Consider the following 24914-nt stretch of genomic DNA (forward strand, 5'->3'; position numbering starts at 1 on the left):
TAACAGCAACTAGTGTTGATACTGGCAAGGTTATTGATGTTGCAATAATGTCTAAATACTGTAGGTGCACAGGCAGGCTGAAAAATGAACACAGTGATGACTGTATTGCTAATTATTATGGTAGTAGTGGTTGCATGGAGGTTGCTGGGGTGAAGAAAATTTTTCATCGCTCTTCACAGTGGTATAATGTTCGCTATGTCAAATATCTGGGAGATGGTGACTCTAAAGCATTCAAAGAAGTTTTGGAAAGCAAACCATATGGGAACAGTGTAAATATAAGCAAACTTGAATGTATAGGACATGTGCAGAAGAGAATGGGTGCCAGGCTGAGAAGGTTAAAATCAGTTATGAAAGGGAAAAAACTAGATGATGGGAAAACCTTGGATGGCAGAGGAAGATTGACTGATTCCATAATAGACCACATTCAGAACTGCTATGGCCTTGCAATCAGGCAAAATACAGGCAATCTTGAAGAAATGAGGAGAGCTATATGGGCTTTATATTTCCACACCGCATCCACGGATGAGCATCCACAACATGGTTTGTGCCCCAAAGGTGAAAACAGCTGGTGTAAATACAATAGGGGACTAACAACAGGAGAGAAATACATTCACCACCACAGTCTACCATCAGCCATCATGGCAGAAATAAAGCCCATTTTCAGAGATCTGGCTGACAGAAGTCTTCTGATGAAATGTCTTCACGGAAAAACGCAGAACCCCAACGAGTGCTTGAATAGTGTGATATGGCATCGTCTCCCAAAAACAGTGTTTGTCGGAATTAATACACTACATTTTGGTGTGTATGATGCTGTGGCAACCTTCAATCTTGGAAATATAACTAAATGCCAGGTCCTTCAAAAGTTGGGTATGTGTGTTGGTTCCCGTACGGTACGTGCTATGTTCTTTTTAGATCAGCACAGACTAAGGCATGCTGATAATATAATCAAGACATTAGTGAAAAAAGCAAGACAGGTGCAGAGGGGTGCCAAAAGAAGACTTGAAGATGATTATGAAGACTGTGAAGGGGGTATTAGCTACGGATCAGGAATGTTTTAATCTTCTTTCTCCGTTTCCCGTAAGTTTACTTTTTACTTCATCTAGGAACATTATCTCAGGTACTGGTCAACCTAGAAGTCTGAAATTTTTATGACGTAGTGACATAGGTCCCTATTACATACTGAAACAACGATTTTTTAATTACTTGATTTACAAAAGACTTAGGGGTGATAGTCTAGTAAAAAGCGATGGAAAAAATTTACTTAAAAATAAATGTACAATATCTCTGTAAGAAAATACTTTGACAATCAACTGTTGTTTCAGTATTGTTGTAACATATGAATGCACATACAGTAAAATTTTTACCTCTCTGTCTCCAGTAGTTTGTGAGAAAATGTTCCCTATAGTAGGCATATATTAACATTGCGGGGATAGGTGATTCCGTATCCCCTTAAATTGTCTAACCTACCCGCTCGATTGAGACGTAACACATTACAATTATTGGGTAACAGTTCGAAAGGAAGCATAACGAAACATCCACTTATCACTATAATACATTAGTTTGTATCAACACACTACGCCCTTCCTTACACGTCGGTGATTACATACAAGCATCGGAGTCATGCTGGCTTTCATATTCTTTGCAGCAACACCCTCATACTGAAATTTTTAGATCGCTATTTACAGCTCCTCTCAAAATACGGAAAGTAAAGAGCTGGCCGTAGAAGCGATTTGCTTCACGGTATCGAAGATGAAGAAGAGGTCACAGCTCTTAAGGTAAGTGCTTTAGAGCACACGTTTGCTAAGGCTTTTTTGTTTCGAGTGATTGCCGCTGGAATATCCGCGAATATCGAAGGTCCCTGCTGAGACACCTTCTGCATTTGTGTCTGTCAGGTATATTGTAGCGCTAACAGTAGCCCGGCAGTCATTTCAGGCTTCACAATATAGTTGGCGGCACTGCTGCACCAACTGGTTGTCACCAACCCGACACCACAGCACCACAGCTATCGATTCGTTCAGTACAGCGTTTTCGAATTCAGATCATTCGTGTGCCGCGCAAGGTATGATGAAGATAAAAATGTCGTCAGCGTCAAAGTAGGTGCCATCAAATTCGTAACACGTATTTCCTGATTCGCATATCGGAAAAACCCAAGCCACAAAAGGCATTCGATATGACCAGAAAGGCATGCTGTTATGGCATTGACGACAACACATCAAAGTTTTCTATTTGTTGTGAAAGACAATCAATAGTTACTGTATCGGTTCTGCCTATGAAGGTTGTAATGTATACTGACTATTGTGGAACAGGGAGAAACAGAGAGAGAGAGAGAGAGACAAAACGCTAAAAACTATCTGCTTTTCGAGCACATATGTGATTCATACATGTTAAATGGCGTAAGACAAATGTCACGAACTACATACGAACATTTCAGCTCATTTCCCACCTGATCTGGAGGCGAGTAACTCACACCGCAAAAATTCGCAACTGCGACTGGTTACCATCACAGCTGTCTCCGCTCTCCTGCTGACTGGTGAATTATTCTTACCTTTGCGCCGAGAAAACTTCCTTGTCCACACTGAGAACTGAAATTCAAATCTCGTGTTACCGATTTCTTTAAAAGAAAACTAGTAACTTCGAATTCTCTTTTTATGCAGGTGTCTATTACAGAACAACCATGACTAAAGCCGAAAAGGAGTAAATAAGATTTTAGAGCCGCGTTTGTCGACCTTTTCGACTCTTTGGCACACCAACTTACGTGACACCCCTGCATCTGACCATTTTTCGTAGATGCAGAAAAGCGAACACATTATGTTCATACAATACATCTTTTTATTATTATGCGTGTAATAATGATGAGTGATTTCTCTCGAATTCAGCTATTCCAAGAAATGGTTTGGCGATAAATTTTTTGTGGTCAAGATGTTTTATCTGCGGACCACGGGAACAAAAAGGACTCCGCCCGAACACGCTTTGAAGGCACAACGGTTCCGACCAGCCGCCGTGTCATCCGAGGCTCACAGGCATTACTGGATGCAGGTAGGGATGGGCATGTGGAGAGCACACCGCTCTCCAGGCTGTTGCCAGTTCTGGTGACCTATGTCGCTGCTTCTCACTCGAGTAGCTCCTCAGTTTGCCTCACGAGGGCTGAGTGCGCCCCGCCTGCCAACAGCGCTCTGCAGACCCGGACAGTGACCCAGCCAGGTGCCAGCCAAGCCCGACAGCGCTTAACTCAGGTGATCAGATGGGAACCGGTGTTACCACTTCGGCGAGGCCGTTTGCTGGAAGACCAGAAGGCGCTGAGGATCCTACGACACACCTGACGTGTATTTGTGTATATCGCGTCGCAGCGGCTGCGTGTTGTCTAACCACAGTCTGGAGTTAACAGGTTACTCTCACCACACTGGTGCCCGTTTTCCTTATGCACAGCGACGGCAGCGCCCCAAGCGGACAGTAACCAGCACTCCTGAAGACGATAGGGGATGAGAGCCGGCAGTAGTGTGTGTGTGATGACTTACAACACAGTTTTCACAAGAGGCAGCGCGTGTAGTGCAGTAAAAATCGGCATCAACTAAAAAACTGCGCCGTATTTGTCTCTCTTTAGTTTGCTAAAGACCTCGGGAGGTACAGAGTGGTACATTAAGCGGGGTTTACACGGGCAGGTATCGGCCGCGCACGTCAACTTACACATGTAAAGGTGCGCGTGTGGGCGCCCAAAATAGCACGTCGTAGCAACTGGCGCACGAAGAGATGAAAATTGAAACCAGGTGTACCCAGTATCTTGTCTCGTTTTGACTTTAGCCATTTACCTACCTTCGTGCAAAATTTGAACCCATTTATGGAAGTTAAAAGTACAGAAGCTGCACGTTTCAAAAAATTCGCGGAAAAACGTTTTTTCTGAATGCTGTTGCACGCAAAATGCTATCGCTGCAACTACAAATGGTGCCATTAGCTGTGCACTAGTTTCATCCCAATTAAAATCTTTTGCAAAACGAATTAATCGCATTCCACAACTTGCCTGGGCGCCAGCTCGGGGTCGTCGTTCGAATCTCGCTTAATAGATTACTCTGTAACGTAGCTGCACTAAGACAGATGTCGAATGGCTACACAAATGGCCGCCGGTTCGAAGTAAACCAAAGGCAGTTAACCCTACGCAGCCAGCTCAGACAGGAACCGAGCACCAACACCTCCCTCCCTCCCTCCCCCCACCCAGACACACACTGTTACAGTGCTCCTGCGCTGTAACGATAAGTAGCCCGGGACGGGAAAAACAGTCTCGTAGCGAACGTAATTCAATGTTTACTGTCAGTCATAACAAAAAAGTTAAGCGAACTGTCGATTTGAAAACAACTACGGCGATGGTACTAGTCCCACGTTACCCAGTATACGTATTGGGAAAAATGTTACTCCAGTTTTATCCAGTTAATGAATTTTTCGCCCCTGTATTTTGGACGGCGCGTCTTTTTCAGTAAGCCAAAATTAAACCTCCTGGGAGATTAAAACCGTGCGCCGAGAATCGAACTCGGTCCGCCACACAGTTTCAGTCTGCCAGGAAGTTTTGTATCAGCGCTGACTCCGCTGCAGAGTGAAAATCTCATTGTGGAAGCCAAAATTAGACGCACCTGTGCAACTTTGTTTTATTAGTTTGCTGAGGATGACAACCAGATTCGCAGTGTGTCTCAAACTAACCGGTGCTCTTTCACCCTGCACTCAACACAGAGCATTTTCTTAGAGCAGGGTTGCCCAATCTGTGGCCTGTGGAACATTGGTGCTCCGCGAGGACAGAATATGTGCTCCACGAAAAAATGTTTATAACATGGCCAGTTTTTTCGTGAACACCTTGACGATATTAATTTTTATTTCATTTTATTATGATTACTGTGTTATTAGTCATGAGTTAAATTGAAGTAATCACTGAATAAAACAAATCCTTCTCATTTTTTAAAGTTTTTTTTAACATTCAAAACAAAAAAGGCGTTCCGTAAAAGTACCAGCATTCTCGAAGAGTTCCGTCAGAGGAAACGTTTGGAAACCCCTGTGTTAGATGGGTACTTGATATTACGTTACAGTGTTTGTGCCACGCCTTGTCCGTCTCTGCGCTATATTCGGAGTAGATAAAAGTGAGGCAAAGTACCTTAGGTTTCAGAGCAGTGTGTTCTGTACGAAGCTTAACAGAGCGGCACAACGAAATGGGCAGTGGCGAAATACTCCGTGTTGGTGAAAGAGATGTAGGAGAGACGAGCACTACCGCAAAACACAAGGACAACAGACTCTTTCTCTCTCAGGAGTTTTCCATCTTCAAGATGTCCTCTATGAAAATGGGTAGGTCGTAGATTTGTGTTTACAGACAGGGAAGGTAATATTGTTGAGTTTACTGGATTACAGCGAACGACATTCTGTGCTCCTTCTACATTCGAGGCATACGAGGGTTTGTAAGGGTGAGTGACGCGTGTAGGTAGAGTGCACCACACGAGGACATTAAGATAAGAAATGGAGAACGAAGCAGCCGGCTGCGGCAGCCGTCGAACTGGCAGGTTTGGACCGAAGTTCGCCTCGTGCGCAGCTGTGCGCCGCCGGTGTAGTGCGCTGCTTCGTGAGGAAAGCCTTCGTAGGGCGAGCACGGCGTGGCAGAGTCCGCGGGGGACGCAGCCGGGAAGCTGCTCCAGCGGCAGGGGGGGACCCTCAGGTCTGGAGCAAGGTGCGGAAACTTAGGGACGGTACGTTTTTGTAGTACACTCCGCAAACGAAAGTGGAATAGAATAGTACACACTATTTTCTTGTACCAGCCAACTAGGTAAGTGTTTTCAAGGCCGTTCCGCTCCCCACACAGGGTGGAATGGACCTCGACTTTTCCTCTTTTTTTTTTAAGTTTCTTCGATGACACGTCTTAGAGGTGAGCTGGGATCCACCGTCCTCGCTGCCTGTGCCAGCACACGAGTCACCAGCCCACTGTTTGCTCTTCTGTCGGGCAATCCGTCCCTCAGTTGGAGTCCAGTACAATTCCTTGCGATATGTTCGTGCCGCATCTTCGCCGTCTTCGGATGTTTCATTTTCTGTAGAGTCAATTTGTTTTTCTTTTGTGTTCCTCTCCTGTAAGGGAAGATATGTTTCTTCTCCTTTCTTCTTCTCTTCTCCAGCCAGCAGCCTGATCTGCCCGTGAAGAATAACAGACTCAAGATTGTCGTTTGGCGTCTCAGACACACATAGTACGTATAAAGTACTGAAATGGAAATGACAAACTCACAGAAGGTCGGAAGAAGAGTTTTAAGGAAAATACTGGGAGCTAAAAGAGACGATAATGCTGAGTACAGGTTAAGACCAAACAGAGTGCTGTACTTGAAAACTGAAAAACTAAGTGATGTAATGTAGAAGAGAAGACTACAGTTTTTTGGAGGTATATTCGGAATGGACAACAACAGACTAACCAAACGTATATTCACATTACACTATAGCTACAAATCCTAGCCCACATGGTTCATAGAGAGTGGAAAGGACATGGAAAACGCTGGAATTACAATACACACAACAGAAAACAGAATACATTTCAGAAAGTCAGTACAAAAGGCAGAATTTCAGGAGGAAAAGAAAACAACTAGACGAGAGTGGACTCAACAAGAAAGGGAACAACACTCTAAAAGGAGGATGGAAATCTGGAAACTAAGGAAATCTAATACAATGAAGAGTAGCCAAAGTTGATTCATCGTACCCTCCAAATAGGTTATTTGAAAGAAGAAGAAGAAGGAGAAGAAGAAACTTACAGTAGACCTATTTCACAATCTATTTCGCTATCCCACAGCCTCTCCAGCAAGAATTTTGCTCGAGGATGTTTACACATGTCAAAGATGGTACTGAAAAATTCGTCTGCGTAATATTACACAAAAATAGTAGAAAACTAGGAAGTAGTGTAGTATATTATAAAGAAACATAAAAAGATAACAGAATATGCAATATATACATGTGACTGGCATATATGCAGTGTAAACAAGTCATGAAAAACTTTTTTGTTTTGTAAGTGGCAGTGCTCCGTCGCTGATAAATTAATTTGCAAAAATCATCGTCCATTTCTTGCTCAGGTGCACTCCAAGTAAAGTTACAAATGTTGTGTATTTAGAATACGCTACATTCCGTTTGGAAGCAGTGTGCACAATTAAAAGAAAATTGTCCACTAGATTTGTGTGCACTAGTTCTAAAGTCATTAATTGTGGGAAAAATGACACTGACGGCATTATCCTTTGCCGTTATTCTGCACAAAATGTCGTGAGACTGGCTGAGATTACGTCGTCTGCTTGTCGTAGCAAATGTGTATCGAAGCAATGTCTTTTCGTGGTTTTCGTACACGAAGCTGCTGGCTCGAGTGTACACAGTACGCTGTCCAGATCATGCTGGAGTGTCTTCCAGCACTCACTCACATCGCTGTGATATCTGACCAGGTGAGAGCGTCGTACCCTGACTGAGTGGGGGGCGGCTGAGGGCGGACTCGGTGGACGCTGCACCTGTCCATAATGAACCCAGTGACAACTCAGAACCAGACCGCTCACAAAAGGTACTTCCACGTCACTTTAACAAAATCTCTGTGAAGCCATCTAAAATCACGATAATCGATGTGGCATGCCGTCGTAAGGAAAACGTCCATAATACGTCCAACTGTCTCACAGTGCAGAGAATAACTCTACTCGAGTCCATCAATGTGCTGTTTTCGCAAAGTACGTGTATCCTGCTACAACGCAGTGAAAGAAAATAAATCTTTTACATTTATCTGAAATTGCATATGGTGAATTCTCAGATTAAAAAACAAAGAATAACAAGCATTTCTTACGAATATTCAAATTACAATATACACTGCTGTGTCGGCAGTGACATATCAGACAGAATAATCATAATGGAAATCGGTTTCACGCTGTGAGAGAAAAGAAACATTAAAATACAGTAGCCACTACACGTACAATGCGTTGTGAGAGTATCAGTAGGCAAACATTGCCGTCTGCCTTCTTACTGTTCACACGAGCATGCGTCTGCCACTCGTGTTGTTATGCAAGCGTACAATACTGATTTCTGCAGCGCGTATGTTTTTACATACTCGAGTAGATGCCCATAAGGATACAGGCTAAAGGGAGGGAAAGGAATGAAATGTGAACAATATTTTACTTCTGTAGGGAAAAAAAAGAAATTATTACATCTGTCTTTTGCCTCTGAGTCACAAAACATAAAGCAAACGAAAATGTGTTCACGAGACCTTAACCTATGCACGTGCCAATTACTTATAACTGCCCCAAATGCAAAATTTAAGTGGTATCAGGAAGAGTACGTAATATATATGAAAAAGTAAAGTCAAGGTGCAGAACGAAAACAATTAAGAATTTATCTCTTTCCGATGAAGTCTATTATCTAGAGGCGAAAAAGAATGAGATATTGTATTCTCCTGTACCTGAGAAAAAAATACACTAGCGCAAGCAAAGTCAGAAATTCATCAAAACAAGTACATCGTAATAAGCGTCTTCAAACCTTCTCATTGCTGTTCACAAAAAAATGCATATTTTTGAAACAATGAGTTTATCTTCCTGTAAATTCATAGCCTTCTATTATCGTTTTGCAACAGCTTCTCTCAAACCATTAAAGTAATACTCGTCAGAGATACACACCAAAACATAATCAACAAAGCATGCAACAAGACGAAAATCATCGTGTAGTCCGTGACAATACCTAACATCAATATGCCACTTCATGTCATAAATAATAAACGCCTGCATAATAATCATAAAAAGATCACTATTCCCACTTCCTATTATCTCATCGTATTCTCATTATAAAAATCTATAAATCATTGGTACACATACTTCATCTATAATTAAGCCTTAAGTCTTCACTTCACATACGACACCTACAATAAAATTCCGACAGTGAATGAAGAAATCCTGACTATATCTCAGTCTTTGAGTATCTCAGTGCAAGACGCTTAAATTGAATATCTCCTCCGATTACTGACAGTACGTGGTATACCTGTGAAAAAATATATACTCTACCTGTTTTATCAGTACTGTCTGGAATCCGATGTTGCATACTTCTGTACGTTAGCCTGTAAGAGAAAATGCTTTATGACGCGCAAAATTCGATTTATTGTTTCTCGTGTTGCTTTTATCTTCTCTGATGCCTTTGTCATTGACGAAAAAAATCATTGCTGCCTTCTTTTACGTAATCTCTGCTTGTAAAATGATGTAGTGTAAAGGTCGGGGTGAGTTATGTTAGAGCATGACGTGATGTGTGCTCTGTTGTATCTATTACATAAAAATAATGACTGTGAATATTAACATACAAAGTGGCTTGTACTTATAGTACTGTATGAGAAAAAATTGTTATTTTCATGTACACATACATGTCAGTGAAAGAAAACCTGTAGAAAAAGGTTAACTGCTACTCGCAAACGGTTGACGTCATAAGAGAGTGAAATACGTGTTGTCAGAACATAAGTGTTGTATATTAGTATGGTGTAGTCATCTCAAGGAAGAGTAGAAAGTCAAATAATTATACAATGAAAGGTTTTATATTGGTGAGGTGATGGAAACCTCTGGAAACTTTCGTTCTGAGTGTTTCAAGATGTACTACGTTCGGAAGTGGGATTCGTCGACTCCGAAATCGTCCATTATACAGGAATACAAATATTTGACACCTGTTCTTTGCTTTAGAAGACAATGGGTGCGCTCGAACTAAAACTTTTTGTCCAACTTTGAATTTTCTATTGTGACTTACGTTCTTTATTAGCATTTTCCTTTCCTCAGCTGCCTTTTTTGTATTAGTAATTGCAATGTCAATCAATTCACGATGACGTAAAGATTGTGACTTGGGGAAAGAAACAAGTTCTTTTATTTTGTCTGGGGGATTTTTATTCTTCAAAAATAAATGTGACGAGAGCAAAGTTGAATCATTAGGAATTCTATGAACGGTGTGCTGAAATATCTGTCCCATTCAGTGTGTTGTTTGGTTCGTCTGTTGCTGCTTCACAAGTGTCTACCTTGGCTTTGATTCTTCACCTGTATTGGCGAGAGCAAAAGATGTGTCAGTGAAAAATTGTGTATACCATTGTGTATTGTTTGTGCGTGGAAAAAGCTCCAATCTGTTAATTTCCTGTTCCTCGATGGAAATGCTCTGCTGAAACTGTACTGTTAATCTCTTGAATTAAACAAAGTTGTTCCTGTGCTTTGATGATCTGCCAAATAATGTTGTTCATGAAATTTCCCCTCTGCGCTGATCATTTTCGTAGCAAACAGATCGTGAAATGGAAATGTCTCACCTCGTAATGTAAGTGCTCGGAAAGGCAGTGCTTGCTGCTCTCCGCGTGCCAGTTGCAAAGTTCTGACTGCAGTTGCTGAGAGCTTACTGCCGATGCTCCAGCCAGCAAGTAAACTGTGTTGTACACACCACTGAGTGAGAGACTGCTTTAAATAAAAACGACATGGACTGAGGATGTGGACAATGCTCTTAGGTGAAATATGCCCCGACAAACAGTTTTTACATTATCTGATACATTATTAATTCTATGAAATTTATGTTACAACATGCATTAACATTGAAAAAGGACAACATTGATGTCAAATGCTTACTCTCACAATTGTTAGAAAAATAATTGACAGACATGAAAAAACCCTTACAGTGAAAATTAAACAATCTTTAATGAAAAATCTCAATTCCCTTCACATGGCTGTCTAATTCAACAATGAATCTAACTACGCGCGACTGCAGTGCCACCAAATAAAAAAATGTTTCCTTCACCCCAGCAGCGATGACAAAGACGAACACACCTTCCAGCGACATAGCTGCTCTGAGCAAAGACAGCGAGCGAATAATAAGCGATTCAGAAGTGTCTCTCAGCGTCTGAGACATACGTAGTACGTACAAATCCAGAAGTGCAAATAACAGACTCCCAGTAGACCTGTCCAGTGACAGGTTTGTTCTCCTGCTCTTTCTCGGCAGGTTAAGCTGTGTATTCTGGCTGGCACCATTTACTCTGCCACCTGCTGGGCTTTAACTCCAAATAAAGATGAGCTACTGGAAAACTGGCGTTGAGAAATGGCCAAATATGTACTTCAGTCTTTCATCTGGCAAGCGATTACATCTGATTAACGATTTTAACATTACATCCTGGAACCTCGAATGCTGTCTACAGATTCCTGTATGAAATGTAGCAATGGGTTTGTTCGCCTTCTCTTTATCAGCAGGTTAATGAGCATCTTATGGGTGCCGCCACAAATTTCTGGGTACCATCTGGCTGCTCGCTGCTGCTGCTCATACGGGAAACAGCCGCGTCTCAAGTAGCCAGGAGCGGGAGAAGGCACTGCTCATACGCGAATTCAGCTCTGCGCATGCGCACGAACGCGCTGGCAGCTGCTCACAGGAACCTCGGGCTTCCCACGCAGTCGCCGCCGCGCGTGCGCAGTGACGCCTGTTTCCTGGCGCTCCCTGGCAGCTGCTCAGACGGACGTAAGCAGCCGTAGCAAGACGAAAGGCCGCACAAAAAATTGTCGCCAGAAATAGAAAATACTCTTTTCCGTTACAGATGTGACACAGGCTGAACTTAATTTATCAGCGTATGACGCGGAATGTACAAAGTAGCTGTTTAGCGGAAGAGTGGAACTGTTTTCTGGCAACACTTCGATGGTTAATTCTGGTTGTGAATGGCGGTAGCTTTTTAGTTTCATTTCTTTCAGCTAAACACATATCTGCAAAGAAGAGGGATTTGCTTCCTGAAAGCGGAAGGAAAGCGTGATGCATTACAACTGTGACAACACTCATGTTGCCACTTTTCCAGATGTCGATGAGTCTTCCGTCACTACTTTGTGTGTGGGTGACGTTGACCTTTCCACAAGTCCTGCACTTTCCAGCCGATTGACTCAGGTAACAATGGACATTGAGCCACCCACAGTGATAATGTGTATTACCCTGTATCCGCCTCTTAACGCCTCTCAATGAAAGCGTCCTTTTATCGCAAATTCAGAGGCTGGTTTCATTGTTCACGGTAGAGTCACTGTGAACAGCGATCGTATTCTTTACATATCAAACGAAACGTACCAACACCTAAATATGAATTATATACTTTTAAGACCTTCTTCTCGGTACCTTCTTTATTATCTTTCTGGACGTGATTTTCTGCGATGTTTTCGAAGCGGGTAGTCCAACTTGGTGAAGCTACAAATTCTTTCGCTCCTTATATCGTTAGCAATATCGGAAACCATGTCATGCAAGATGGTGTTTCTGTCACTGACTTTTCTATTGCTTCATAGGAATAGGTCCAAAGTGTTTATATTGAACGTCGCGACTATTGACGACCGGATTTCACGTTATTCTGCATCTCCCTATTCATCGGATTGCTTTCCACCAGGGCTACCAGTATGTAAGCATTCCTTACCACACACTTCTCAGCACGTTCTTTCATCCCATACAGCAACGCTTTCTGTGCTTGCGGCATGGAAATTGTAACTCTTAAATACCTTCTTTATTATCTTTCTGGACGTGATTTTCTGCGATGTTTTCGAAGCGGGTAGTCCAACTTGGTGAAGCTACAAATTCTTTCGCTCCTTATATCGTTAGCAATATCGGAAACCATGTCATGCAAGATGGTGTTTCTGTCACTGACTTTTCTATTGCTTCATAGGAATAGGTCCAAAGTGTTTATATTGAACGTCGCGACTATTGACGACCGGATTTCACGTTATTCTGCATCTCCCTATTCATCGGATTGCTTTCCACCAGGGCTACCAGTATGTAAGCATTCCTTACCACACACTTCTCAGCACGTTCTTTCATCCCATACAGCAACGCTTTCTGTGCTTGCGGCATGGAAATTGTAACTCTTAAATTTATTTCGGAAACATTTGCTGGTCATCTAAGTCACTATCGTTGGCCGTTTCTTTACGAGAGTAACTGCCTACGATTTCTTCACTTCGGAGAACCAGCAGTCGGTTTTATCGAGCATTTCAGTCCCAACGAACCACATGCTGCACTATTCAAACGCTCATCTGAGAGGTTAACTACAATTTTGTTCTTCACACAGTCCTTACAGGTGTTTGCCATTGATGCGTCTTTCATTTCGATGCATTCAGTTGGCGCCAATCCTAAATCTCCGTAGCAAGCTGCGAAACATTCACGGCACTCACTATGACCTGGGTGGCGACACTGAATGCGAATAATTTTTTTAACACGAATTACGCTCATGAGGTGCTGGTAAGGATTTATTTCCTACTGGGCGTTGTGTAGCTGTGGCTGTGGATAAATGACGAAACGTGTAAGCAGTGGGCGTGGCGGGAATTGTGTACGACGTGAGATCGACTTAACGGCACTACTTTCAGTTCTGGAGGACACGGTGTGTGTTTTGCCGTAACCTCTCACACCTCGCTACAGCCGGCAGCTGGGTACAGGAGTGCGCTGTGTCGCCTCTACACAGGGTGTTCAGTACCACGGCGACGGTGTGGAAGATTGCGTGCGACGTGGTACGGAATGCTTAATGCAGTTCCTATCGCAATATTGGGTATAAATAGCAGAGGACGCGAAAATACAAAACTAAAGCCAACAGGCGCTCGCCATCCAGAGTAGCTTAACTAGGGTCGGCAGACGAGAATCGGTGTATTCGAAAGGTACGGCCGTGTGGGCGTCTCTCCACACATACAGAATTCACAACTGTCGGCCGAAACCGGGCAATATTTTATGCAAGGATGGCCGCCCTGCATTGTGTAGGATGCGGTAATGAAGTTACGTGTGTGAGTGGTGGTGAAGTGTTGGTCTGTTTCTACTGTACTCCACTCCGTTCCACCCTCGATTTGATTCAGGAGATGATACTGCCACTAAACTGGACGCTCACGCTTTTTGGAAAATGCCCATAATGCAGAAATATCTCGTGTCGGCACTTAAATGAGAAATGGAAACGGGGTGTCCTATTTGCTGTGTCAATTTTCAAGTACTTTGGGCCATAAATCTGAATGAACCTGTGAATTTGATAAATGCACTCAACTTCTGTAGTATCGTTGTAATTACATTCGTTGTAGATCTGTTGCCGACTGTGGTGTCACCGCCAGACACCACACTTGCTAGGTGGCAGCCTTTAAATCGGCCGCGGTCCGTTAGTATACGTCGGACCCGCGTGTCGCCACTGTCAGTGATTGCAGACCGAGCGCCGTCACGCGGCAGGTCTAGAGAGACTCCCTAGCACTCGCCCCAGTTGTACAGCCGACTTTGCTAGCGATGGTTCACTGACTACATACGTTCTCATTTGCAGAGACGACAGTTTAGCATAGCCTTCAGCTACGTCATTTGCTACGACCTAGCAAGGCGCAATATTCAGTTACTATTGATACTGTGAATCATGTACCGTCAAGAGCGACGTTCACCAGATATGGATTAAAGCTAAGTACTCCACCAGCTACGTCCGTTTTTTCTAAATTCTAATATCCTTGACCTGCCTGCCTGAGCTAAAACGCGTGCTTTTCGGCTTCCTCTAGTAACACAGTGTTGGCTCTCCTGCCAACCAAAACACCGACAGCACAGGTGTTGCTTCCTTTCACGGCAGTAGCAGGCGGTGTGTGTGTCGGGCGGTCTGGCTGTGTACTCGGCCTGCCGTGTGCTGGAGACAGCGTTAGATCAGGGGGACTTTGTACCGACATACGTCGAGTAATGAAAACATGTCCGTATTTCACATACTTGTAACTGTGTAGTTTGTTATTGTTATGACATTGCGTATGGCTGAAGTTTTGAGCAGAAATTTTATAACGCGACGTTTTGTCTCATAAGTGAAACAACTGTTGTCGAAATAGCGTTTAGTGTTTGTACACCGTATACGGCCATTAGGTAGATGTAACCTGCTGAGATACAACGGCGAAATTACTGGTAGATCGGGACCACGTTTGATCCAGCTTTCACGCTTCTCTTGATACAAATTATCTTACATTCGGCATCTCCACTGATCTCTCTCATGCATTCCTACTTTTCACTGCTTTAAACACCAGCGGTCGACCTCTCTTTACGACCTACGTTGCGACCGGAATTTAGAATCTCGTTGCTACTGACTTCGCGTTTCACCCAGCTTTCCGTCCCTACTGCTGTGTGGACATTGTTACTGCTTATAAGCGAGATTAGTTCTGAGAACTTTCCGTAGACGCTGCTGCAGTTAACTAATACCACGTTGGGACAGTGAGAACAATTCAAGGCCAAATTCTCCAGATTATAGCGTGCTGCATGCGTGACGGCGCTGGATCGGTTGTAATGAACACGTCACGAGTTGAGTGGATTCTGGGAGCAATGGCCGCCCAACGTCGGTCTGTCGCCAAGGGACGAAAAACCAGACAGAGCTCTTAACAGACGAGTAGTCCAAAGATATTTCTCGCACCGTCCCTGAGGACTAACCTGCCACAGCATTTCACTTACCAAATATTCTACAGTCCTCCGTTCCGAATCATTGATACATGGGAAGCATGTCAGTACAAACGGCACAATTTCAGCTCCGTTCTCGATTGCTTCCTGAGTTACAGTAAGCCTAGCGTCAGAATGAACCTTGTCCACTACAGTTGTGAAGCAGCTTTTTGGAAAAGGAGGACAATGCAATTTCATAATCTCAATACAGTTCAACAGAACTGTATAAAAATTAAATTTTGAACGGAAGTACGTGAAGGATACGCTCGGCACTTCTGCTGATCGTAATGGGAACTGATACTTTGAGCTAAAACTTATGAAAGCTGTTTACTCTTGTGGACATGAAGTTTTTCACTCGATTTCAAACTTTTTTATGAGAGTACAACACATTAGCGACTGGAACAGGAAAAGGCTGAAACACCTGTGGTACTCAGAGTATCCTCCGTCACACACCAGAATGCATCTGTGAAGATATCACATCATTTGAGACGTTTCTGATCGGTAAATTGTTTCAGAAAGGTGTTATTTGCCAATTTTTTAAGCCGTTTGACACAAACTCAGATCTGTTAAATTTTATGTTCACTTGGACTATAAATACAAAAACACTTTTGGTACAGTTATTGTTTGCAAGTGTAAAGATAAAGATTAACAGTATCCAGGGCCAACATTTTAATCTGAGTCATTTGTTTTGTAGACAAGTAGCGTATATAAATTACACTGAAAACCGCCTGCGCTCTCGCAGGCCAATTGTTTCAGGTACTGGCTAGCCTGGGTTTCGCATCGTGTAGCGTGTTCTTCACATACTTCTGTTCAAAATTTTATTTTTACACATTTCTGATGCTCTGCACTGAGATTTACATATTTCGGTATCAAAATAAATTTCAATAATTTCTCAGACACCACACAGACACTTTAAACGACGAGTTTAAATAAATACGAACACGTTTCAAAAGATATCACTTTAGTTTCATCGCCAGATATATACGGTGAATGCCGTTGTGTTTGGTGATGGGAAGAACGCAGACGGAGTTCTGGGCTGTTTCCCCTCTGCTGAAGCGTGCCGTACCGTTGCAGTGCGCCGTAATACCAGAGAACAACAGACGAAGGCCGTTAAAGGAGCGTTCCGAATTTTCGGCAGTCGCCGTTCTTCAGCGCGCTCTAGCGCCGTCACCGCTCGCTGTCAGAAAATCAGACCTGATTGGTGCGTTTTGTAGAAGAGTTTGGCTACTGTAATTTTGTTCAGGGTTTTCAACTCCGAGAAACGCATAGTCTTCGTGAAACGAACGAAAATCTGAGAAGAGAGTGAAAATTTTGACGCTTTCTGGATCTCTCGTTGTGAAGCCAGTCTGCTACAAGGCAGCAACCACGAAATTATTATTTAGTAGGCCAAAACACGTCATTAAAAGATCTTCCGCAGTTTCGTTATGGGACAACAACCAGTTGACTGGGCTACATTCAGTTGCAGAGGTGAAAACAGACATACATGCCACGTTTTATTTTAAGAATCTGCCAAAGGAAAGAGGTCGAAAACTAAACTTTGGAATATTTGTAGTTATTTAGCTCCATTACTTTGTAGATTTTTCCATTTTCTTCGATGGCGGTGCGCTCAACACCGATTATGTTTATTTTTCCACTTCAGCTCTAAGACATTTTTTGCACAATTGGATATCCGTTGCGTCATTTGAAATACATTACATTTTCGAAATTACGGTTGAACCTTTCTTCACCTGATTGTTCTCTAGTCTCCTACAGATTGTCGCTACCTGTAAGAACTGTTCTATAACTGGAGATGCGAGAAAAACAAAGTATTTTTCCTAATATCAGCCTTTACTGTGCAGCTGTAAGTAAACATATACAGGGCTGATAATATTTCGTAATGATTTTCTCATGTACGGTCTGGGCCGTGCAGCACTGCATTCAGACTCAGTTCTGGAGACATTGTGCTGGAACAGCTGGAGGCTGTCAACTACAGACGTATCAGCAAAAACACAAAAGGTAGAAATTACCCCGAAACTAATAACATACCACAAAATATTCGAAATATGAAATGATGTAACAATCATGGTGGCAAGGTGGGCAATGTGTTTTGCATTATAGCACAGCACTGTAGCTATCAACGCAGCGCGCGAAATCACAATAGATTCTCCAGTTCCTGCGTGGTGAGTCGTTTTAAGTATTTTACTCGTAGTATGTAAGCGCGTCGCACCAGGGAGTGTGCTGACATGTGTGGTTGTGAGTAATTCACGGAAGGGTGTGTTGCTGTTGTGGATTAGTGAAGCATAGTTATACTTGGAACCTTCCTCTCATTTGTCAGTCGTTAACTTCAGTTCCTCTTTTTTGGTTTTTGACAGTTCTGTCATTATACTAATACTAAATAGATTGCAGAAGAAACGAACCTTCCGTTCTCAGAGGTAGGACAACATATTTAATTACCATTGCCCACTGTCAGATAGTGTAATTGTCGGGATATATCTGCGAAAGTACATCACTTCAGAGGTTGCAAATCGGTAGATGATCTGAGACAGGTGTTACCTTGTGAGTTTTGAAACAGTTTTAACACAAAGTTGGATGCGTAAAATTTTGTGTTCATTTGCTCTGTAATTACCGTAAAACTGCTGGTACAGTGATTCTTTGCGAGGCTGAAGATAAACATTAACAACATTCAGGGCCAACATTTTAACCTGAGTCATTTGTTTGCAATCAAATAGCACTTGTAAATTTCACTGAAAACGCCACGCTCTCTCGCAGGCGAATTGTTTGACGTGCTGGCTGGTCTGGATTTCGCATCGTGTAGCGTGTGCTTCACATACTTCCGATCAAAATTTCATTTCAAAACCGTTCTGCTCGCCCGCTCTGAGATTAACCTATTTACATATCAAAATAAATTTTACCAATTTCTCAGATACCAACCAGACATTTACATACACGATTTTAAACAGGAACACGTTTCAGACTATTTGGTGTCCGGTTATTGAGCGATATGAGCAGTGAATTCCGGCGTGTTTGACGATGCGAGGAAAGGGGATGGAGTTCTGGGCTGTTTCCCCTCTGCTGTAGCGTGCTGTACCGTTCCAGTGAGCCGCGGTAGCAGACAACACCAGGTGGAGGGCGTCAGGCGCGTGCCGAACTTTCGGCGAGATGCATAACATGGCTCTCTGTTACCTCCATAAAGAGCGTTTAATATCACGGCGGAGGCGTGTAAGATTGTGTCTGATGTGGCAGTCATAGTTGCACACAGAGCAACGAAACGTCAGCTTACATGTGCCACATGTCGGGAAGACGCAGCAAAAAGAAGAACTCGAGTTAACTGCGATACTTCCCCATGACGTTTCTCCTCTGTTTTCAGTACTACTGCTGTTTCTAAGAAACTCATTTAAAATGAAAGTGGCAGCTACGGACAGTTTTAAAAGAAAATATCGGCAGCGAGAGGGTCTGTATGGGTAGGTGCCATGGATCCATTTGCCGAGAATTGGCCAGGATTACAATGGGCGGTTGAACTTGCTAATAACTTGGACTGCTGGAGCAACACATTGAACTAAGGAGCATTCAGAAGTATTTGAAATTATTGGCTGCAATAAACGTACGTAAAGTTGTACTTCAAACTGGAGAAACATATGTTTCAAGTAGTATTAATAAGAGTCACGCTGAAGAATTAAATCAGCTGAGAAATGTTGGGATACTATTTACGCAGGAAGTTGCCAAGTAGCAGAAAATATTGGAATATCACCTGAACTGAATGTAATGATTTATGACGGAGAGAAACGGCAAGGCAGAAGAAAACGCTTTGTTGATGAAGCATCAGGGGACGATTTAAACCATAGCTCGAGGAACAGTTTTCAGCTAAATGTTTGCCACGTTATTACACAGCTGTAGGGAACTTGACCGTACCGCGTGCAGCCACACGCAACACGGACACATTCCGTTTCCCGTGGAACTACGTAAGTGAACACGATTCTCCGGTCCAAGAGCTTGTGGGAAACGACGAATCTTGCTACAGTGTAGACGTTAACAACGAGGGTCTCTGAGAAGAAATTTTACTGTTGAAAAGATTCGTGAAGGCAATGTTGTGTCTGAGCATTTCTTCTGCGCCTTGTCAGTACTCTTTGTGAGTGAAGTTTGAGTGACGGCCTCACGGACTGTTGTGCCGTTTGCCTGCTGGCGCCTCACAAGCAGAGAGGCCGCTGACAGTTGTGGCAGGAGTCACGGAGTGGCGGGGAGCGGCGAGCTGCGGACACAGGGAGTGAAGTGAGGTGACAGCAGCTGAGTTGACAGGCGTACACTCTCCACTACACTTATTTACTCGATGTACGAGTCAAAGTAAGTGTAATTTTATTACCTGTAGCTCCAGGACTTGCGTCACCGTCTCAGCTGTGCCGTTGTGACCGATGAGTGTCGAGACTCGTGTGCGTCGTCGCGAAATTGCTTTCGTGTGCTGAAACTCTGGCCCCGGTGTTCTGACTCCAATACAACTAGGATTGCTTTGCTCGTTGCGATCTTTTACGTCAAGTAGAGACAACAGTACCAGATAGAGAGGATTTCCTTCACATTTTGTATGCGTGTCATGTTGTGGTCTGATTGTGTTTAGTTAAATGTGGACTGACTGTATGGTTCCAGATGATAGTCGCATTATGTGGTGTGAATACCGCTACTACTATGTCATTGTTATTAAACACAACAGGTACGGTAGAGTAGAATGTTTGCTGAATATGGAGAAGTAAATTGAGTCTGGTATCAGGAGCGAGAATTCTGGTGATAGAACTGATATAGCATTAATCTCGGTATGTTGCAAATTAGAATAGTCTGATGCAGCACCTTGCTGACTGGTATGAAATACTTTTCAGCGATCAGATATTATAGAGCAGTTGTGATTGTTCACAATGAACTGTTGACTTTTGCCAAGTTTAGTCTGGAAGTTTTACTCGGGACATTTTTCTTGAGAGAAGGATTGTCCGTTGTTACCTGAATTATTTTGCTGTTATCTGGCGTTGTCTCAGTTTTGCTACAGCATTGCTTAGAGTATTTGTGTGCTGTATGCTACTCGAGGAGGGCTGAAATTAGTGAGTCACAATAGGATTGAGTTTTTTGGATCTTTATTTAAAAAATTATGAATATTGCTCTCGTACAAACTCTTTCAGTTCCTGTTTTTTTTGCACAGAGTTCGCTGGACTGTCTGCCTCATGACAGCATCTCCACCAGCCTCCACTGGCTGTACCGCCTGGCGAGGTCCAGCGCTGTCTCCCCATCACCAGTTGTGGCCCCCCTGTCGGCCCCCGCGACCAGCAGCCCAGCCGCCACTTGTGTGTGGCCGTTGGCTGCCGCAACATGCAGCGGCGTCCACCCACAGTCATCCCTGGCGTCCACCGCCGCCCCCGCCCCCACCAGCAGCCTCGCCGCCTCGACGCCTCCCCTCCACGCTGCCCAGTGCAGGGCGGTGAACCCCCACAGCCCGCCCCTCGCCCCCACGTCGGCCCCTGCGGCGATCAGCGCCCTCAGCTCCCCCACTGCCCCCTGCTGAGCCGCCTGGACCAGCCTCCTGCCCCTCTCCTCTGCAGAGAGGCTCCTGCACAAAACACACAAACTGCCACTCTCTGCTACAAACACACAACACACAGAATGGGGAAAACAGCCACACGAGGAAACAACTGTTGCGAATACAAATCTGTCCTGAAACAAACCTACCGTATTCCCCCTCCCACAGTACAAAACAGTGCGCAGTTGTGTGTATGTATTAAATTACAGCAAATCTGTTCCATCTCCCGCATTAGAAAATCTTCATTCATCGTCCGTTACAAATAGCATTATACAACCTCTGAAAGAATTTCATTACCACATTTTGTCACACTCATTCCTGCAAGTTGAAAGGTGGCTACACTGAGCCACAGCGCCAGAGATTGCGCCAAAGAGTTTTATTCCGCCGCCTCCACTGGCAGTTCTTGTCGAGATGTGGCAGTAGTCAGTGCTTGCTTAGATGTCGTAGTAAAGAGTTCTTGTCGAGAGGTCGTGCTGGAGTGTGCTTGTTGAGATGTGGTAGTAGCGAGTCGGTGTTGAGATGTTTTAGTAGGGAGTGCTTGTTCCATGTTTTATGCAGTTGTTTGATGGGCTAAACACCAGATGTTGTTCTAATGGAGATATTGTAATGATTAGAGTGCTTTTCATCAATGTATATGAAGGTAACAAAACTCGCTTTTTTTCTCATTATTTCAATGTCTTGAATAATGCGTCATTACAGGTTCAGTCAACAAAGCATCTGGCTTGTCTTCTTGTATTAGAGTGTAATTCTGGTTTTCTTGCGTAATTATAGTATTTCTATTTTCTTTAATTACTTCAGTATAAATGACATTTAAAATTTCTTGTCTTATTGAAGAAGAACGTTGAATCACACTTCCACACACAGAACAGCTACACTTGTGCTTTGTTGGCTTCGTAAGTTTTATAGTTGCTGGGGACTTAATTAATTAATTGTGTTAACGGAAATTTTCTTTCATTCTTTGTTGTTGTTCTTTGCAATCTTTGCCTGTACAAAATGTTCACTACATGAGCCCACAAGAGAAAACTGCTCTGTGTGATTATCGGTTTACATGCAAACTGACACTTCGATGATGCAAATACCAGGAAACGTGTTATTGTACATTACACAGCCACTACGCTTGCATATTCAAACTTATTGTAATAAATGAAAGCTCAGAAAGCAGCATCCTCCTTTAAATGACACGACGAAAGTTTTCTTACTGCGTTACCATCGGGGAATGCAATCTAACAAGTAAAGAAGGAATATCTCAAGTACGGTTACAGTCACAAGTAACAAAGAGTGTGCAACTTGAAACTCGAAATGATCTGCCATAAAGTTTCATGTTTCCCGGATATTCGAACGCAGCACTTGATCGGATGTTTAACTAAGCACAATGAAACGTCAGAAACCGTCATTTTTAACCAGCAATGAGATGACAAACTGAAACCAGGAGACGAAAGTGTTTTGTGTTATGGGCATTCGAAACCAACACCTATCCACACTGACTTCTATCATGCGTAGACGTTGAGCAGCGAAATGTGGACATGTCATAATTTTAAATACAATGATGAAAATTTTCTGCCGATTAGGAATGGAACCCTAGACAGATCCTTGTTGACTACATACAAAGATACCTCGACTGTACTATTCTCTTTCACCAGTAGCTAGGGGTGGCATGTTTGAAACTGACACGACAGGACGAAAAGCTGCCCGTCTGACTTGGGACTCGAAACCAGTACCACCATTATTGTTAACAAATCCCAGAGAATCGAAAAATCATAATAATATCTCACATGTATTTTCCTGTGCTCATGTTGCAACTTAAAGTGACATGCCAGGATTCGAACCCAGGGATGTGTCTCTTGTGAATGTCTTTATGACTTTGCAGACAAGTGGAGACAATGAAGCAGTGGAAATGCATCATCTGAAAGTGATCAAACGTGACGACAAGGGAGATCTGAGTTCGAATTCTAGTCCATCGTCAATATTTTTCACGTAAGAGTCAAGTGCGCTGCGGACTTGTACAGCAATTGGCTCAATGATTTAAAAAAATATCGCTTAAGAAAGGTGACTGGTGACAGAGTTTCGACCCGGCGTGACTTCCGCCTCTGTCAGGGCCCAACCTGTAGCGACTCTCTTCCAGGCTACCAGAGGTAGGAGAGATGCTGCTTATGCTTGGTAAAAATGATTGCCGGATACGAGAAACGAACCCAGACCTTCAGCATTCGTAGCAAGAATCATTTCAACTTTTTCTTAACTAGCAACTGTTACCACGAATTAAAATTCATGCGAGTTGCGGTATTCGAATCCAGTACATGCAGACTAGAAACTCGCGCCCTTAACCCCTTTTCTTTCATTTAATTTTTTAACCATTCCTGATACAGCGGGTGACGATGAATCTAACGCAGAACAGCAGAAATCAGTGCAATCGCTTCTGGTTAAAAGGAGTTTCGACATACGGAACGAAGTGAAATAAAGTGTACTAAAAAGTACCACGTGTTCTGTCGTGAGGACCAGCTTTTCCTCCGAGATTCCTTCAACACAAAATAGAGTGCTTCTGACCTATGTATTTCAAATTAGATTTCTGTTTCCTTAAAAATAAATAAGGCAGTAAGAAACACCGTTTAACACAAAAGAGCTTAAGGACGATTCATTATGATGTTCTTGCGTTCACGCCTTTTTCTATTCAGTTTGCACACTGTACCACGTAACTGTATGTACTGAAACATGTTGCGAAGTTCCTCTCGCAGTTTCCCGCCTCAGCGACGCACGCGCCGCCCCGTGGCCCGCTTGTGGCCGGCGTGCGTGCGGCGACCCACCCAGCGCCCGCCCGTCTCGCTTCCCTCTGCTGGCAGGTGGTGCGTTGTCTGTCCTCTTAGCCAGTTTACAGCATTCCTTTATTCACGCGGCACGTCGCTACGATTAAAAAAAATTGGAAGGCAAGGTACTGGGAGTAGAGTTCGTGTTATTGTGGCCAACAATTGTCTGATAACTCACCAGGTGTCCTTCACTTGAGCGTGTACCAACCTCGCCTGCTGTCAGGTAGTAATTCTCTCACGTGCTGCCGACCACCCAGGTGGACTGCCTCAAGTTTCGCTTTGGTTGCTACTTTCCTGTTTACTGCCCTCTACCGAGTAGTTTTCACACTTGCTGGTAGGTGAGGGGTGCCGATGTTTGTACAGATGGCCCTCCAGCCGTAGTGCGGCTACTTTTGTACAGTCACGTTTCCGCTTTTGCTTCTCATTAATTCCACGTACATGTTCTTGACTTTTACCATATTCGACGGCCAACTCTGGTTTGAGTATAACTGAGTTGGAATCAAAATTGTTCAAAATGATAAAAGCCATTGGCGACGTGCCGTACATCTGTGGGTGGATTCGAAGCAGTGGGAGTAATTTCCTCTGGTAAGCGCGGCGTGAGGGCCGCGTGTGTCTTCTTCCGCATCTCGTGTGTGGAACACACGAATATAGTTTCTGACTTTCTCCCAAAGTCGGTGAGGTTTCATCCCCCCCGTTTCCGCCTGAGATGGTAAACGTGTCAAACTTTATCTTAAAAATATTACCACAAGTTAGAAAATGACTCGTAGCTGACAGAAATCTTGCTGCTGTTTCACGTGGTATGGGTAAAACTTGTGCTGTAGAGATGCAGCTCATTCACCAGCTTTAGCACAACGAATTGACGCATGGTGCAGGGAATGGCAATTTAACCTCAATGTAGACAAGTGTAATGTGCTGCGAATACATAGAAAGAAAGATCCCATATTATTTATGTTGTGGCGTAGCAAGACAGCCACGCCACGGAAGTAGCCGAAAGGCACGCGTTTACTTTACGCAGGCAAGAGATAGGTCTGTAACAGGATACGTAATGAATGCTATAAAGAAGAGTACGTAGCTTCTGGAATACTTAACTTTACTCCATCCTTGGTACATCGCTATTGACGATACAAGTGAGACTCCATAGATACGTGCAATGTTACTAATGGCGCCTTGCTATGTCGTAGCCATTGACTTAGCTGAAG

The 24914-nt window shown here is 43.5% G+C and overlaps 1 protein-coding gene across 1 annotated transcript in view; it reads right to left on the minus strand.

Moving 5' to 3' along the window:
• Positions 1–20562: 20562 nt before the first annotated feature.
• The window catches only part of LOC124553488 (BTB/POZ and MATH domain-containing protein 3-like), a 100316-nt gene continuing 95964 nt past the window's right edge, over positions 20563–24914 (minus strand). The window contains exons 4-5 of the mRNA XM_047127343.1: positions 20790–20947; positions 20563–20699 (exon numbers count right to left, since the gene is read on the minus strand). Of these exons, the coding sequence (XP_046983299.1) occupies positions 20563–20699; positions 20790–20947 (295 nt within the window). The remainder of the gene's footprint in view (positions 20700–20789; positions 20948–24914) is intronic.

Source organism: Schistocerca americana, chromosome 11 (genome assembly GCF_021461395.2).
Source record: "Schistocerca americana isolate TAMUIC-IGC-003095 chromosome 11, iqSchAmer2.1, whole genome shotgun sequence".
In the NCBI taxonomy this organism is placed as follows: Eukaryota; Metazoa; Arthropoda; class Insecta; order Orthoptera; family Acrididae; genus Schistocerca; species Schistocerca americana.